This window comes from Aspergillus caelatus (genome assembly GCF_009193585.1).
Source record: "Aspergillus caelatus strain CBS 763.97 unplaced genomic scaffold BDV27scaffold_37, whole genome shotgun sequence".
Classification (NCBI taxonomy): Eukaryota; Fungi; Ascomycota; class Eurotiomycetes; order Eurotiales; family Aspergillaceae; genus Aspergillus; species Aspergillus caelatus.
In genome coordinates, this window is record NW_022475300.1 from 142389 (window position 1) to 155332 (window position 12944).

General features: G+C 47.6%; 6 protein-coding genes across 6 annotated transcripts; 1 reads left to right on the top strand and 5 right to left on the bottom strand.

The window, feature by feature from the left end:
• Positions 1–188: 188 nt before the first annotated feature.
• On the bottom strand, positions 189–2694 carry BDV27DRAFT_124028 (uncharacterized protein). Its single transcript, XM_032066001.1, has one exon. It carries the CDS (start codon positions 2485–2487, stop codon positions 382–384), a length of 2106 nt encoding a protein of 701 aa, XP_031930449.1. The 5' UTR covers positions 2488–2694; the 3' UTR covers positions 189–381.
• Positions 2695–4051: 1357 nt separating this feature from the next.
• BDV27DRAFT_142889 (ankyrin repeat-containing domain protein) lies at positions 4052–5818 on the bottom strand (the record flags this gene model as incomplete). The annotated part of the gene is made up of 4 exons (XM_032070017.1): positions 4052–4165; positions 4205–4326; positions 4357–5565; positions 5686–5818. The coding sequence occupies 4 exons, from the start codon at positions 5816–5818 to the stop codon at positions 4052–4054; spliced, it is 1578 nt and encodes a 525-aa protein (XP_031930450.1).
• Positions 5819–6280: 462 nt separating this feature from the next.
• On the top strand, positions 6281–7249 carry BDV27DRAFT_169818 (amidohydrolase family protein; the record flags this gene model as incomplete). The annotated part of the gene is made up of 1 exon (XM_032075131.1): positions 6281–7249. One exon carries the CDS (start codon positions 6281–6283, stop codon positions 7247–7249), a length of 969 nt encoding a protein of 322 aa, XP_031930451.1.
• A 223-nt stretch (positions 7250–7472) lies between these two features.
• Positions 7473–8494, bottom strand: BDV27DRAFT_155075 (uncharacterized protein; the record flags this gene model as incomplete). Its single annotated transcript, XM_032072077.1, has 2 exons — positions 7473–7686; positions 7746–8494. The coding sequence occupies 2 exons, from the start codon at positions 8492–8494 to the stop codon at positions 7473–7475; spliced, it is 963 nt and encodes a 320-aa protein (XP_031930452.1).
• A 742-nt stretch (positions 8495–9236) lies between these two features.
• On the bottom strand, positions 9237–10257 carry BDV27DRAFT_155076 (uncharacterized protein; the record flags this gene model as incomplete). The annotated part of the gene is made up of 3 exons (XM_032072078.1): positions 9237–9425; positions 9489–9741; positions 9803–10257. 3 exons carry the CDS (start codon positions 10255–10257, stop codon positions 9237–9239), a joined length of 897 nt encoding a protein of 298 aa, XP_031930453.1.
• A 952-nt stretch (positions 10258–11209) lies between these two features.
• On the bottom strand, positions 11210–12848 carry BDV27DRAFT_155077 (CRAL-TRIO domain-containing protein; the record flags this gene model as incomplete). The annotated part of the gene is made up of 4 exons (XM_032072079.1): positions 11210–11757; positions 11824–11923; positions 11980–12021; positions 12093–12848. The coding sequence occupies 4 exons, from the start codon at positions 12846–12848 to the stop codon at positions 11210–11212; spliced, it is 1446 nt and encodes a 481-aa protein (XP_031930454.1).
• Positions 12849–12944: the final 96 nt, after the last annotated feature.

Genomic DNA, 12944 nt, shown 5'->3' on the forward strand with positions numbered 1-12944 from the left:
AAGGTACTTCCGTCCGTAGGGTTAGTGTGGTTTTCATGTTTCCTCGGTCGTCGCCCGAATTCGGCTTGTTCCACGAGGAGGCTCTAAGGAGATTCTCGATCTCTAATTGTCATTCCGTTCAATCTGGTGCATCTTGTTATGGGGTGATAGTCAGATCCCCGCCTGGATTCATGATCGTTCGGGATTACGGAAGAAGCGTCATTCATTATCATTAGTGTATCCTATGCTAAGCAACATCATGATCCCTGTTCTAGTGGAAGAAACTTCGAGTGCGAGGAATCGGGTATTAGGGAAATTCAGAACCAATGGGGACGTCGCCATGAACAAAGCCAAGCGGCGCCAAACTCCAAGCCCGCAAGACCGTTAAGGCTGCACGCTAAATCACACCAGCTGCCACTCCGCAATGTAAGCCCACGCCATTCCTACCCGACCGACTTGTTGCCGATATTCTTCCGCGGTCACGCCCCGTGCGTCCTTTCGATCCCCGAAGCTGGTAAGTACGGCGATGGCTAGCTTCTGACCGGGTGCGCCCAGTATCTTGGCATTCGGTACGTCGACATACCAGAAGTCCCCACCTCCCCCCGGTCCGGAGCCCCGGACATGGGTGAAGGGGAGACGGTCCTCTTGCCGACCGTCGAGGCCGTGAACCATCAGCAAGAAAAGCCCAGGTTTGGCTCGGGTGTGATGCTCCAGAGTCCAGTGTTCGCAGATGAGATTGAACTGGAACCGGACCGGGTTGGGGTCGTGGATGGAGATTTGCTTGGCCGCCGGACGGAATGACCGTTCGCCGATGCTGTGATTTTTTGCGTCGCCAAAGATTGTCGGCTGCTCAGCGCTCAATGGTGAGTTCGGGTTGCCCAAGATGTATTCCTCCCAAGTGATCTCGGGCCGGCCATCATCCCGGAAGAAGTGAGATCGGTTGGAAGGGAAATGTCGGAGCCCGAACTCGTCATTCGAGTCGGTGAACATGGCAGGGTTGAATTGCTTCTTGTAAGGGCGACCTGGTCCCTGAACTACACCCGCGCCCCAACAGGCGTCCAACAGCTTCCACTGTCCACTATCAATTCTCACTGCACTCCAGGCATGTCCGGTTGCCGAGATAGGTGGTATAGGGGAGCCTGGAGCTGGAGCTTCATAGCCATAGCCCTTGCCGTGACCAGCGACTACTACCGCTTCCAGCCCAGCGTGAGTTGCGAGAGTGGCAAACAAACTGGCGTATCCCTCACACACCGCCAGTCCTGACGCTAGAGTCCCAGCTGGCGTGGAAGGTTTTACGCATTTGTTGAAGAAGGAATGCACATCATATTCTATATTGTGATGGAACCAAGTGAACAACGCCCTGGCTTTATCAGTGGGTGAAGGAAACGGCGCTGTCAGTTCCCTTGCTAGCCATGCCAGGTCGTAAGACGGCAGAGATTCGCGAGGATATCGCGCTGCGTGAGCATCAGGCGCCGAGAAATCGCGGCACTTCAAGCACAGTGTGCTCGGTGCCGTAGCTGCATGCGTGATTTTACAAAGGTTAGGTTTAGTCGCCTGAAGTTTGGCGAGATCGACAGCTGGACGTGTCGCTCTGGGAACTGGTGGGGGCACCCCGTTCGGCTGCGACTCTTGTACACCACCATTCGTCTCTTGCTTAGAGCTCTCAGCGTTCCGGTTTATCCCTGCAAGCCCTGAACTTTGAATCTTCTCTAGGGCAGCACTCGAAGGAGGCGGCGGAGGCAGTTTTCTCGTCGATTGCTTGCCATTGGTGTCCGCACTTGGTCCGGGTGACTTGTCACTATTTATCCTAGAAGGTAATGGCGGGGGAGGCCGAGACGTAGAGCGGCTCCCATTAGTTGACGTGCTGTTGGTCGACTCTCGTCGAGGGGGTAGTGAGGGCCGACCTTGCGAGAGGCTTCTGCTGCTGTTTGCGGGCGACGGTCTCGGTCGTGGGGGCGGCTGAACTGTCTTCGTCTCTTGCCTTTTCGGTGGCAATGGAGGCAACTTTGCACCCCAGGCAGGCGCACGTACGCTGCGGATGGTATCCGAGTTATTAGATGTGGTCGATGCTATTGTAGCCCTTCCAGCACTTGTAGACGTTGAATGGGAGATATCTGAGCCTAGGGAGTCCCTAGATTCCTTTCGAGAGAACCCTGACGGTCTCCGCGGTGGTAGCGCTGGTGCTGATTCGGTTGACGCTTTTCGAACCGGCAACGGTGGAGGGGCCCCTGGTTTCCGGACAGGTGTTGGTGGTGGCCTAGGCACAGGATGTTGCTGGCCCCCCGTTGGCTCATTTCTATCGGGCGAACAATCGCTAAGAAAGCCATGAGAATTGACTGGGGGATTATTGATCGTTTGCTGTCGCGAAGGAGCTGGACGCGATGCGAAAGGGGTTGGTTGCGCCCCGAGTAACGGCGATGCGGCAGCCTGGGGACTTTGTCCGGCCTGCGCCTGGTTCAGGGCGGCGATCCTTTGCTGGATGGAAAGGACCTGTGTCTCTTCTGCCATTCTTTCCCAAGCGCTCTATATATGGTCGTCAGGGAACAGTACAATGTCATTAACGGGTAGAGAATTAAAGATAATGAATGACGACAAAATATCCAGACTCAAATGGATGACCGGATTAGGAAACTTGGCAACTCCGCATTCAGGAACCGCGGTCAGGAACACCTTGAAGTTTGGCGCGCTGAGCCTGTTCACTTGCGAAGGGCAAGAAATTTTTGTGAGGCAGATACGGGAGTTTTAGGGGGAATCATAGGTTTATAACCACAACCCCTGCATCCTCTGAAAAGCGAGTGGCAGCTCGAGGCTGTGACCGTTTGAGCCTCGCGGGGCCAATCTATTGTTACATTCGTCCCCGATTCAGGTTTAGCCCCCGATTACATAACAGATCTGGCCCCCTTCTTTAGACGTCATGTGATGTCTGTGCTTCGACTAATTTGGTATGACAAGTTTGCTTCAAGGTTGCAATGCAGGGAATATCAGGAAGTTATCTTGTCAAATTGTGCATACAGTATTTACATGCATCCTGGCTTCCTTTATACTATGTTTCGAACCGCGGTTAAGTGTTCCATGGTTGACAAACTTATGATATTTCATACCTAAAGGCAACCGAAATATGTAGTAGGAATAACTACTAATCTATATTATGACTCCCGATCCTTTGTGGACTTTTACACACTAATTGCTAGGGCTACTACATAATATTGATAATTCGAAAAGGGGTAATTCTCCAACTTAAGGTCTGAAACATCCTTCTACAATGAATGTTTTGCAGGATTTGCAGTAATTTTAAAAACTTGTTGCTTCTTACAGATGTACCTCGTAGTCCCCACTACTTAACCCTATACCGGACTAGGTAAATGGGTCTAAATTCTATTCTTATCCCAGGCCCAAGCGTCTATAGTTCCCGGCTTCACCAGAAGTGAATTGGAATGATTGGGCACTGTAAGAGTGCTTTCAGGCTTCAGATGGTCTCAACATATTACTTCCCTCAATATTCGGGTGTTCCTTGGCTATGCTATATTTGCTGAGAAAATTACCTGAATATATATCTTTCGTTGCAGTCAAAAAACCAACTCACTACGGTAATGCAGACTAAGTATAAACTGCCTTACTGGAGCTGTCTCGTTTTGGCAACGTTAAATCAGACTTGCATTTCTCCTCTTCTCTTGCGCATGGAGAGACATGTCTGAATCATTACGCTACTTCAGATGTCCGAGAATTCTTGCTCGTATGTCGGATTTCCCTATCGTACTGTGATATCGCGCTGGCTAGTTAGTGACAAATTTAATATATTTTGGAAGTGCACTAAACCTACCTAACAAGCCCATCCCTTTTGGAAAACATATCTAGTTATTATGTTACCACTTGTGGAAGGCTACGTTTACCATAAAATTGAGGTCTATAATATCGAGACCTCGCTGTGTAAGTACGCGTTTGATTGATGCCTCCCTCTCGGTCTTCGTCAAACAGCCAGGTTGAGAAGATTAACTGTCTATGACCTTGACTGGAGTAGCTTGATAACGGCTGTATGCTTTCCTATAGTAGCCCAGCACATAGGTGTCCTCTTCTAGTGATCCTTTGCACTAACATCAGCACCTGCGTCGAGAAGCAGCCTCACTATAGACTCATGGCCGTTTTTAGCAGCCAGGGATAGCGGTGTGCTATCCCATTTATCCTCTGCCTCAGTGTTGGTTTCATCTCCAAGTAGTAGTAGTTCAACTAAGGCCTCATGGCCCCTCTCAGTAGCCGTGAATAGGGGTGTTTTACCCGACTTATCCCTTGTCTCGGTATTGGCACCCTCTTCAAATAGTAATTGAACCATGGCTTGATGACCATTCTCAGCTGCCCATATCAGTGGGGACCTATTATCACCCCTGGCATCAATGTCAGCGCCTCCACCGAGCAGGATCTTGTAGGTCTCCAGATGCCCCTTCTCAGCAGCGCACGAAAGTGCTGATTGACCGGAGCCCCCATCTATATTGACTGCTGCACCTCTCTTAAGCAGCAATTTGGTCATGGAGGTTTGGCCGGTTGCAGCAGCCCATGATAGTAGAGTACAGCCATCCCAAGCTCGATTCAAGTTCGCCTCCACTTCGCCCTTGGTTAAAAGTAACCATGCAATATCCAGGGACCCCTGCGTCACCGCATTGAAAAGGGATGCTTGCTCATCGAAATCCACTATCAAAGCCAAGGCTGCCCGAGAATAGGGGCTTAGTGAAGGTCCATCTTTTGGCTCTTGCATACGCATGATGCGACTGGCTTGAAGCCAGATCTTTCTCGGAGGATATTGAGACGCTTCCAAATGATTCAGATAGATATTCTCACATTCAGGAGTCCGGACTCTTGTGAAACGCTCCATATTCAGCAATGTGTCTTTCACATAGATAGCGATTGGCTTATCTTTGCCATAACGTTTTTTGCAGTGGAGAATCGCCAGGGCCAGTCCGCCAGGCCCAACACCTAATATGCGAAGTTCTAGATGAACTCCTATACTGGTCACTGTGAATGGGCTGTTTGGAGTATCAAAAGGATTGAATTGCATAATATCGTGAGAGTCTATAAAGGCAGCCGGCGATGTAGCAAGAATACCACGAGTGTCGGAGCATCTCCACACAAATAGACTATGGTCCTCGCAAACACGCATAATTTCTTCTTGTAGCCGAATGAATGCATTCTCCCTTTCTCCATAGAGAAGCGGTATATTGACACCGAATATACCCAATAGACAATATGCCCGATCTTCAATTCTTGTTGTCTGTCTCTCTGCAGCCCAGGACATTCGTTGTGCCACACTGAATGTATCAAGTCCATCCTCCCCGGAAAGGATACTCTCAGGTATACGTGTGCATTTAGATATGGATTCTTGAAGAGTTGCCTTAGTCCCCAGCTCCTTCCAATTCTCGTCAAAAAATATGATTGTAGACGGAGCAATCAGCTCTTGCAATGTCCATCCTCTAGTGAACCATTTGCTCTCTGCGAAGGACTTTTTTTGATGATACATCAGAGAGATAAGCATAACAGGCCGAAGACTCCTGATAATAGCGAAACATAGAGTTAATAGATTCCGATATCTCTGCACTGCTGGTTTTATCGATACAACACGCATCGATCCACGTAATATTCATATCCCATATCCTTCGCTTTGGCACAGCATTGTCTTAATTTATCATATCCCAGCATATCCTTGGCGTGACTTTTGACTAATATTCTGGAAAGTAACTTGCTCTTGCTCCCAGGTATGGGACAGGATAGCGTAGGGTGGGATCTCGTTATCAGCGAATTGTATGATTTCAAACATGCCCGCAGGGGACTCCTGTGTCTTGACTAGATGCATGCTGGAAGCTGACTAGGGTTCTTTCTTCACAATTCCAAGTAATACTAGTACAGTGGTAGCTCCGCTCGCGAATGATCTGCTGGCCGGGGTGAAATGGCAGTGAACAAGTTTCCGCCTTGTTGATTTTTTATAAATATCCATCGAGTATGCGGAACTCCTTTTATTGCGGCCCTCTTACGGCCGAGTTCAAGGATTGAATGGAATGGTCAACATGAGGCCTCCTTACTACTAAATCATAACACAAAATGGGGTTACGTGACACCCAACCAGCAAGCTGTGACAAGCCCTAAATCCGATCGGAATCCTGTAATGTCCTGTTATCTCCGTCTGCGCTACCTCCGGGCCCTTCCCAATATCCGGATCTACTCTCTATAACTTCTACTGTATCCATCACTTCAAAACCGATTGTTATAAGACGACTAAGAAAGATAGACATATCTACTCGGGTACGGTAATCTCAGAATGTCACCACAAGGCTGGCTAGATATCCACGGACATTTCTACCCACCGCAAGCACCAGGCGAGGCAGAAGCCCTAGCCGAATCCTTCCGAGCAGCATGCTTCATGGTCTCGCGCCCCGTAACATGGGAAGTCGAGTCCATCCTCCAGTACAATGACCGGGAAAACGTGCAGATGCAAATGCTCTCATACATTCCACAGAGCAGTCCCGAGGCACTCAAAGAAGCCAACACCTACGCCTTGTCACTTGTGTCAAAATACCCCTCCCGCTTCGGGGTCCTGGCGGCGCTACCAACGAACAATCCAGAGCTGTGTCTTAGCGAAATCAAGCGAACAACATCGACATCCGAGATCCCGGCAGATGGATTCGCTGTAACAACCGTCTACAAGGGTGTCGGGCTGGGAGATTCGAGTCTCGGACCTGTTTGGGATGTGTTAAACTCTCGAAAGGCGGTTGTTCATATCCACCCCAATGCCTACGCGGGGCCAACAAACGGTCGTCCGTCGCCATTGATAGAGGTGACTTTTGATACCACAAGAATCGTTGTCGATATGCTCTACAATGGTGTCTTCCGACGCTATCCTGATATCAAATTCGTTTTGGCGCACTGTGGTGGGGTGTTACCCGTTCTGTCTGGCCGGCTGGCGTTGCTTGGGACAGAGGAATGGGTGCCGAATCCGAACAATATCACGAGAAAGGAGATTGAGGAGCAGCTTGGGCGCTTGTTCGTTGACACGGCTGCGACTGCGAAGACGGGGCTGCAGCCCGCCCTGAAGATGGTAGGGCTTAAGAATGTGGTGTATGGGGCAGATTGTGGCGTGCCATGTTCTACTGAACAGACTATGGAGGAAAATAAAAAAGATATTCTGGATTTCGAGACGCAGAATGATATTCCTAGAGGTACTATTCTTGTTAACGGGTGGAAGCTGTTTCCTCAGGCGGCGGCAAGGATAACAGCGAATGATGGCTAGGTTGCTGGTAGGTTGCATACAATACTGGACGCTAAACAGTCTGCGATGCTTCAATGGTCTAAGCTTGAACTTAGAAGTATTTTGTTTGCAGATATTCGAGTTTATTTACTAGTAATTTTGCTCCCCTTTCCACCCTCACATATGTATCCTGCCAGTTCCTGATATTGAACCTTAAACTGCAACGCACGGCATAATATCATGCGAATACAAGGTATTAGTTCCTCTACCTGCCTTTCCCCACACCCAGAACAAATGCCAGAACAATACAAGCCATTTGCTCCATATAGGAAGCGTTATCCAGGAGAAATGGGCCGTATTCGTAAAGAGTGAGGAAGCGGGAGGCATGAGTCTTTCCTAGTAAAAAGTTGCGGTAGTGGCGATCGAGGGTTCCAAAGGTCAAGGTGATTTCGTTTCGGTTATGGGAAATCAGAAATATTCTGGGGAAGGCCCTTATGTTAGGTTACTTACAAAAAACAGAAGTCCATAAAAAACATACCGTCCCGGCATTGCTGTTTCTGGATGGTTTTTCTGTAAAATCCATGCCACTATCTGAGCTGCCTCCTGATACTGAACCTGAGGGAGGGCATCTTCTCTCCACCTTGCCTTGCACTCTAGCAGCGCATACACCTTCTCTGGTTCCTCATGTAAATGGAGCACTCCATCAGTGCGGGCTTGGAAGCCCTCCTCCCCTAGCGCCTGGAAGGAATAGCAGCTCGCAGTCCATTGGGAATATACACCAGGATTCTTTAGACATACGGCATGGAGATAATCAATGGCTGCGAAAGTAACAACTATCTCGTCAGAAGTAGGCACAGCGTCCCATGCTTCCTTGCGGTCCGAATGGACGGAAGATAACTTCAGATTCGTGCGCGTTCCTATTTGTTGAACATACCGCTGATGGCATCTTGGGATTTCGAAGATCCCCAAAGGGAAAGGATCATCGGGGCTCCTAGTGGTAGTCAGGGCATCGTCTTGGACACTCTTCAGATATCTTTGGAATTCTGGTGTATCCTGTAGTATTGCTTGGGCATCTGCGAATCTCTCTAGGCCCCACTGGGTTGGATCAAACTCCTCAGGCTCATTGAGCTTGCACAGAATGTGCATGAGTAGAAATTGAGCTTTGTTGACACGAGAACCTGACACAAGGTTCAAATCCTGAAGAGACATGTTCTCAATACCTGCATCTGCAACAGCCGCCTGCCATTGCTCATCTGTGCTGGGGATCTGGGACTTGGCGGACGGCATATCGAATGATTCTAAAGGGACGTACAATGAATAGGACACAGTGGTAGTAGGAATCCGATGAATAAAGGCTTTGAGGTACTAATCAGTGATATAAACGCAAATCAAAGCATAAGGGAAATGTGGGAAAAGATCCCTTTGGAATCAGAATCAGTGGTCATTCACTTGTGGAATCAAACTAGTCAAATAACTTGCTCAAAATATTCACTAATATCAGTCCAAATGAAGGAGTGTAAACCAAATCATCGCAAATTGAACCCAAAGTGGATCTAGATGGTGTGACATATTCTCATCCAATAATTACTGAATACTGGCCTACACAAGAAGGTATAGGATAAAGTTGTGGAAGACTGGGCAGTTGTGCAGATACACAGATTCCTAGTATAGCTATAAAAAGACGAACTTGAATAACTGTGATACTGTATTCCAAATCTGCTGATAATCCACGACACCACTAAGCTTATCTACTACAATTCCAAAGGTAGAGGTGTCTATTACTATGGACATGGAGAACTAAATCAATCCAAGAGTCGATTTAAGAAGTACTGGCTGAATATGCCGCAGGTACGCCTAAATACCACTTGCGCCCATGGCCGTTTTCAATCTCAAGACCCTAATGACCTCTTCGACTAATTTCAGAATAGCCCCATTCATTGTCAATTTCTTAACTAAAATGCACAGCCCACACAATACTTCAACAACCCATCCGTTACAAATTTGCACTAGTCTTTCCATTCCCCTCGCTTCACTCTTCGGTGATGGACGTCATCCCGATGGGGTCACCGAGTAACCAACGGGAGAAAAGCTCGAATGGGGCATCTCTGTTGGCCTTGAAACTGTACATTGGGCTTCTTCGGACAATTAGTTTTCTTTCATCAAGATTTGCTTCGAGAATGCGGCCGTTCTGCGGGGACATAAAGGACAGCAGCAGGACCTATGCTGTCATAAGCAGGTAGCCGTTGTCAGAGAAGTGGAGAGGCCTTCAAAGAGTACATACTGGTATCACTTTATATTGCTCGAATTCAGGCTGGGAGTAACGTATGGACATGGCTTTCAGGATAGAGACTAGCTCATGAACATATAAATCCTTCTCGTCGGTTTCCTGATGAGTGAAGTGCTCCGTAACTATTGCCACATGTGGCATTCGATGATTGTCCACTTCATAAATCGTAACGGTGCGATGCTTGGTATATGCAATGAGGTTTGTCGGTGCATAGTAAGCCATTGCGAGCGGGTTGATGTCGCTCTCACTGGCCAGAGGTAGATTTAGAAAAACACTATAAATCAAACCTCATATTGGGTTGAACCTACCATGCATAGCTCCATCCCCTGACATGTACCATAGCATATCCATAAGGCATATTATCACGAACCACATGACAGATATAATGATCAAGAATTCTGGTGATTTGCCTTACTCGACCTGCTGGATTGGCCGCAATGCGTTCAGCCAGTGTAGCAGTAGGGCCACTCTTGCTGGCAACCTCAGGATCATATTCCCGAAGCGTAAGTAAACGGGCGTCCTCTTTCATCAAACCTTGCAGATACTTTTGGTTTATAGGATGCTGCTCCATAAAGTCCGACGGGGTAGCACGAAAATAGCACGGGCGCAACTCCGGATCAGCCATGTCCTCCAGTGAAATTGGGGCTACCTCGATTCCCATCTTACGACAGCGTTCGACGGTAATAATTTCCGTCTTGCAGTTGCAAAGCCGCTCTATAAGTCGTGAGACGGACTTCTCCTGAGCACGGGAGCTAGACGGCATTCTGTCGTGATTAAGGAAGTGATATGGCTGGTAAAATGAGGAACGGGATATGAGTGTGAGGCTTGGAGAGGTGGAAGGTAAACTGTGTTTCTACCTAACCAAAGAATGAGACCACTGGTGTATGTATGACGAGTAGCGCCGCCCGTGGTTACGGTAAAAGATAGTAATATATGTCACAATAACCCGGATTTCAGTTTCTTTCTTGGGTAATAATAAATTCACTGCGATGCAAATTCACATTAAAGAACAATAACTGAACTTGTAATAGTATCATACTAAGATGAAACAATCGATTTCAGCCAAGGCAACTGAGGGTTGCTGCGGGCTATATGTAAGAGGGCAATGCTACAAAACAGATAAAAACATAACATAGCTGTGTAATCAATCCCTTGGGTGCTGTAGATCTTGATAACGACCTTGCCAACATGCTTCTGAGAGTCCTGGAAAGAGAGGTTATGTAAGCACAAGACAACAAAGAAGGCATGGAGAGAAGAAACTTCTTTGCACTATGTCATGATGGAAACGACAGTCATACTACAAATAGAATACAGTAGAGTATCGCATGGGTATGCTATGGAGTAGGTGGAAGGTACAGCATTGATGTATTCCCAAACTAACTGTTGGTCTACTAGAAAATATACACCATATCTCTAGAATAACATTTATGCATCCTGATTGAATTTTTATCGGTTGGTAGATCTTTCTCTATTTAATTATCGGTGTTTGGTGTATATCGATTAGATCGAATGTCGGCTTAGAGGTATAGCAACTGTGGAAGGGCTTTACTGGATAGTTTAAGACTACCATTACTACTTCGATACTAACCCTGTGATAGCATTTCACCTTTTTTTTTTCTTTTTTTTCTATTCTATATTCTTGGAACAAACTGCTGGAAATAACTCGTAGATAAGTCATAATATCCCTCAAGACGATCACATGAGGATTGAATTGATCAAGCTGCGCTGGCCACCTGTGCCTCACTTGCATATTCCACTTGATCAACAACAGCCTTTGCCTCCTTCTCATTTTCTTCCTTGATCTCCCCCATGCCCCCTTTGGCGGGATAAAAGTCGATATTACCGTGAGCTTTAATCACACCAATGCGATCCAGCAGTGTACGAGAACGTATGTACGGGTCCAGCTTCCAATAATTCTCTCGCAACCGAATGGCGATATTTGCCCTGCGATCTTTTTGCTGTGAAGCATCACCCAAATTTCCCTTGTCCTTGGCGGAAAGCCACATCGAGGTTGCTTCAAGGAGTTCCTCTCCGATCTGTTGGTGCTGGGCCATAATAGAATCTCTTGTGGTTGTGTCTTGAAGTTGAGCATTCTCGTCTTGTTCAGGCTCTACGTATTCGTAGGTCCAATCTTCAGCGCCGCCAAGTTCCTTCACGATCTGGGATCGATCGATAAATTGCTCCAAGTCTTCAACCGAGTTCACGAAATGAACTTTGGCGGCCACAACGGGGTCAAGCCAGCCCCGGATAACCTTCCAAATTCCTGCGTACGGGGATTAACATCGGGTCTAAGTAGCTGGATGAGAGTGCAAAGGTGCACTGTACGTACCAGAGAAGAACCAGGGAGCATTATAGAAGAGCATATATCCAAGCGATTCGGGATAGTTTTCCTGGAAACACTCGATGATGAACTTGACTGGAGCGTACTCCTTTTGAATAGTTAGCAAAATGGCACAGAGCCCCTTGAAGGTTCATAGTAATTTACCATGTTTGAAAGAGCAAAATTTGTCAAGTCGAAGATTAGTGTCTACTCATACAGTCCACGAATTAGCCGATTTCATACCTTCTCATGCTCAATTGCGCGTAACGGGCACTTACCATGGTTTCAACAGGAGGAACAAGCAGAAGTCGCATCAACTCGATGTTATACAAAATATATGAATTAAGTGCCTTTTCACTCTGCGCACCTGGCTTATGGGTCCGCGCTCTCACAACACAAATAGGACGACCGGATTTATCGGAGCCATGAAAAAAGCCCTTACCCATGCGCAACTGGGCCATATAGTCCTCACCATCTTTTTTATCAGTGCTACCGGTGCTGCTCTGCGACTGCTGTAATGCATGAAGTTCTCCCTTGCGGATTACCTCAGTTTCCACCTGTTTCTGCTTGCTCCACCACTCCAGTGCCGATACAAACTTGACGAAACCTTTGCTGACATTCCATTTCTCAGCACGTAAGTATCGAAGAAGGAATGTGTCTGGATGATCTTGTTTCATCATAGCAAAGAAAGCCGAGCGAAGTTCGTCCGGTTTAAGCTTGGTCAAAACTTGCTGAATTAACTTGATCTCCTGTGCGTTCATCTTCATCGCCTGGAGCTCGGAAAGCAATTTGGCCGGCACCGGAGGCGCATCGTTGGATTTGGCTGGGTCTTCCGCCGACCATGATAGCGAGAAGAGCCTTCTGCGCTGTTTAGTTGATGTGGCGGAGGTGGTTTGGCCACTTTGACTCGTGTCTGTGCGAGATAACTGCGGATCGCACGATCGCAAGAAAATCGCCCATAGCTGGAGGAGTTTCTCTTCTTGGTCTTGGGTGAGGTTCCCCACGTACCCCGTTTCTACGGTTGCGATAGTCATTTCCGTCGTATTCTGGCGGTACGATAATGTTGAGTAGGAGAAGAGGGTAGTTGTTGGTTTGCTTATATTTGGACTGTGAAATGAATTTAGTAACTA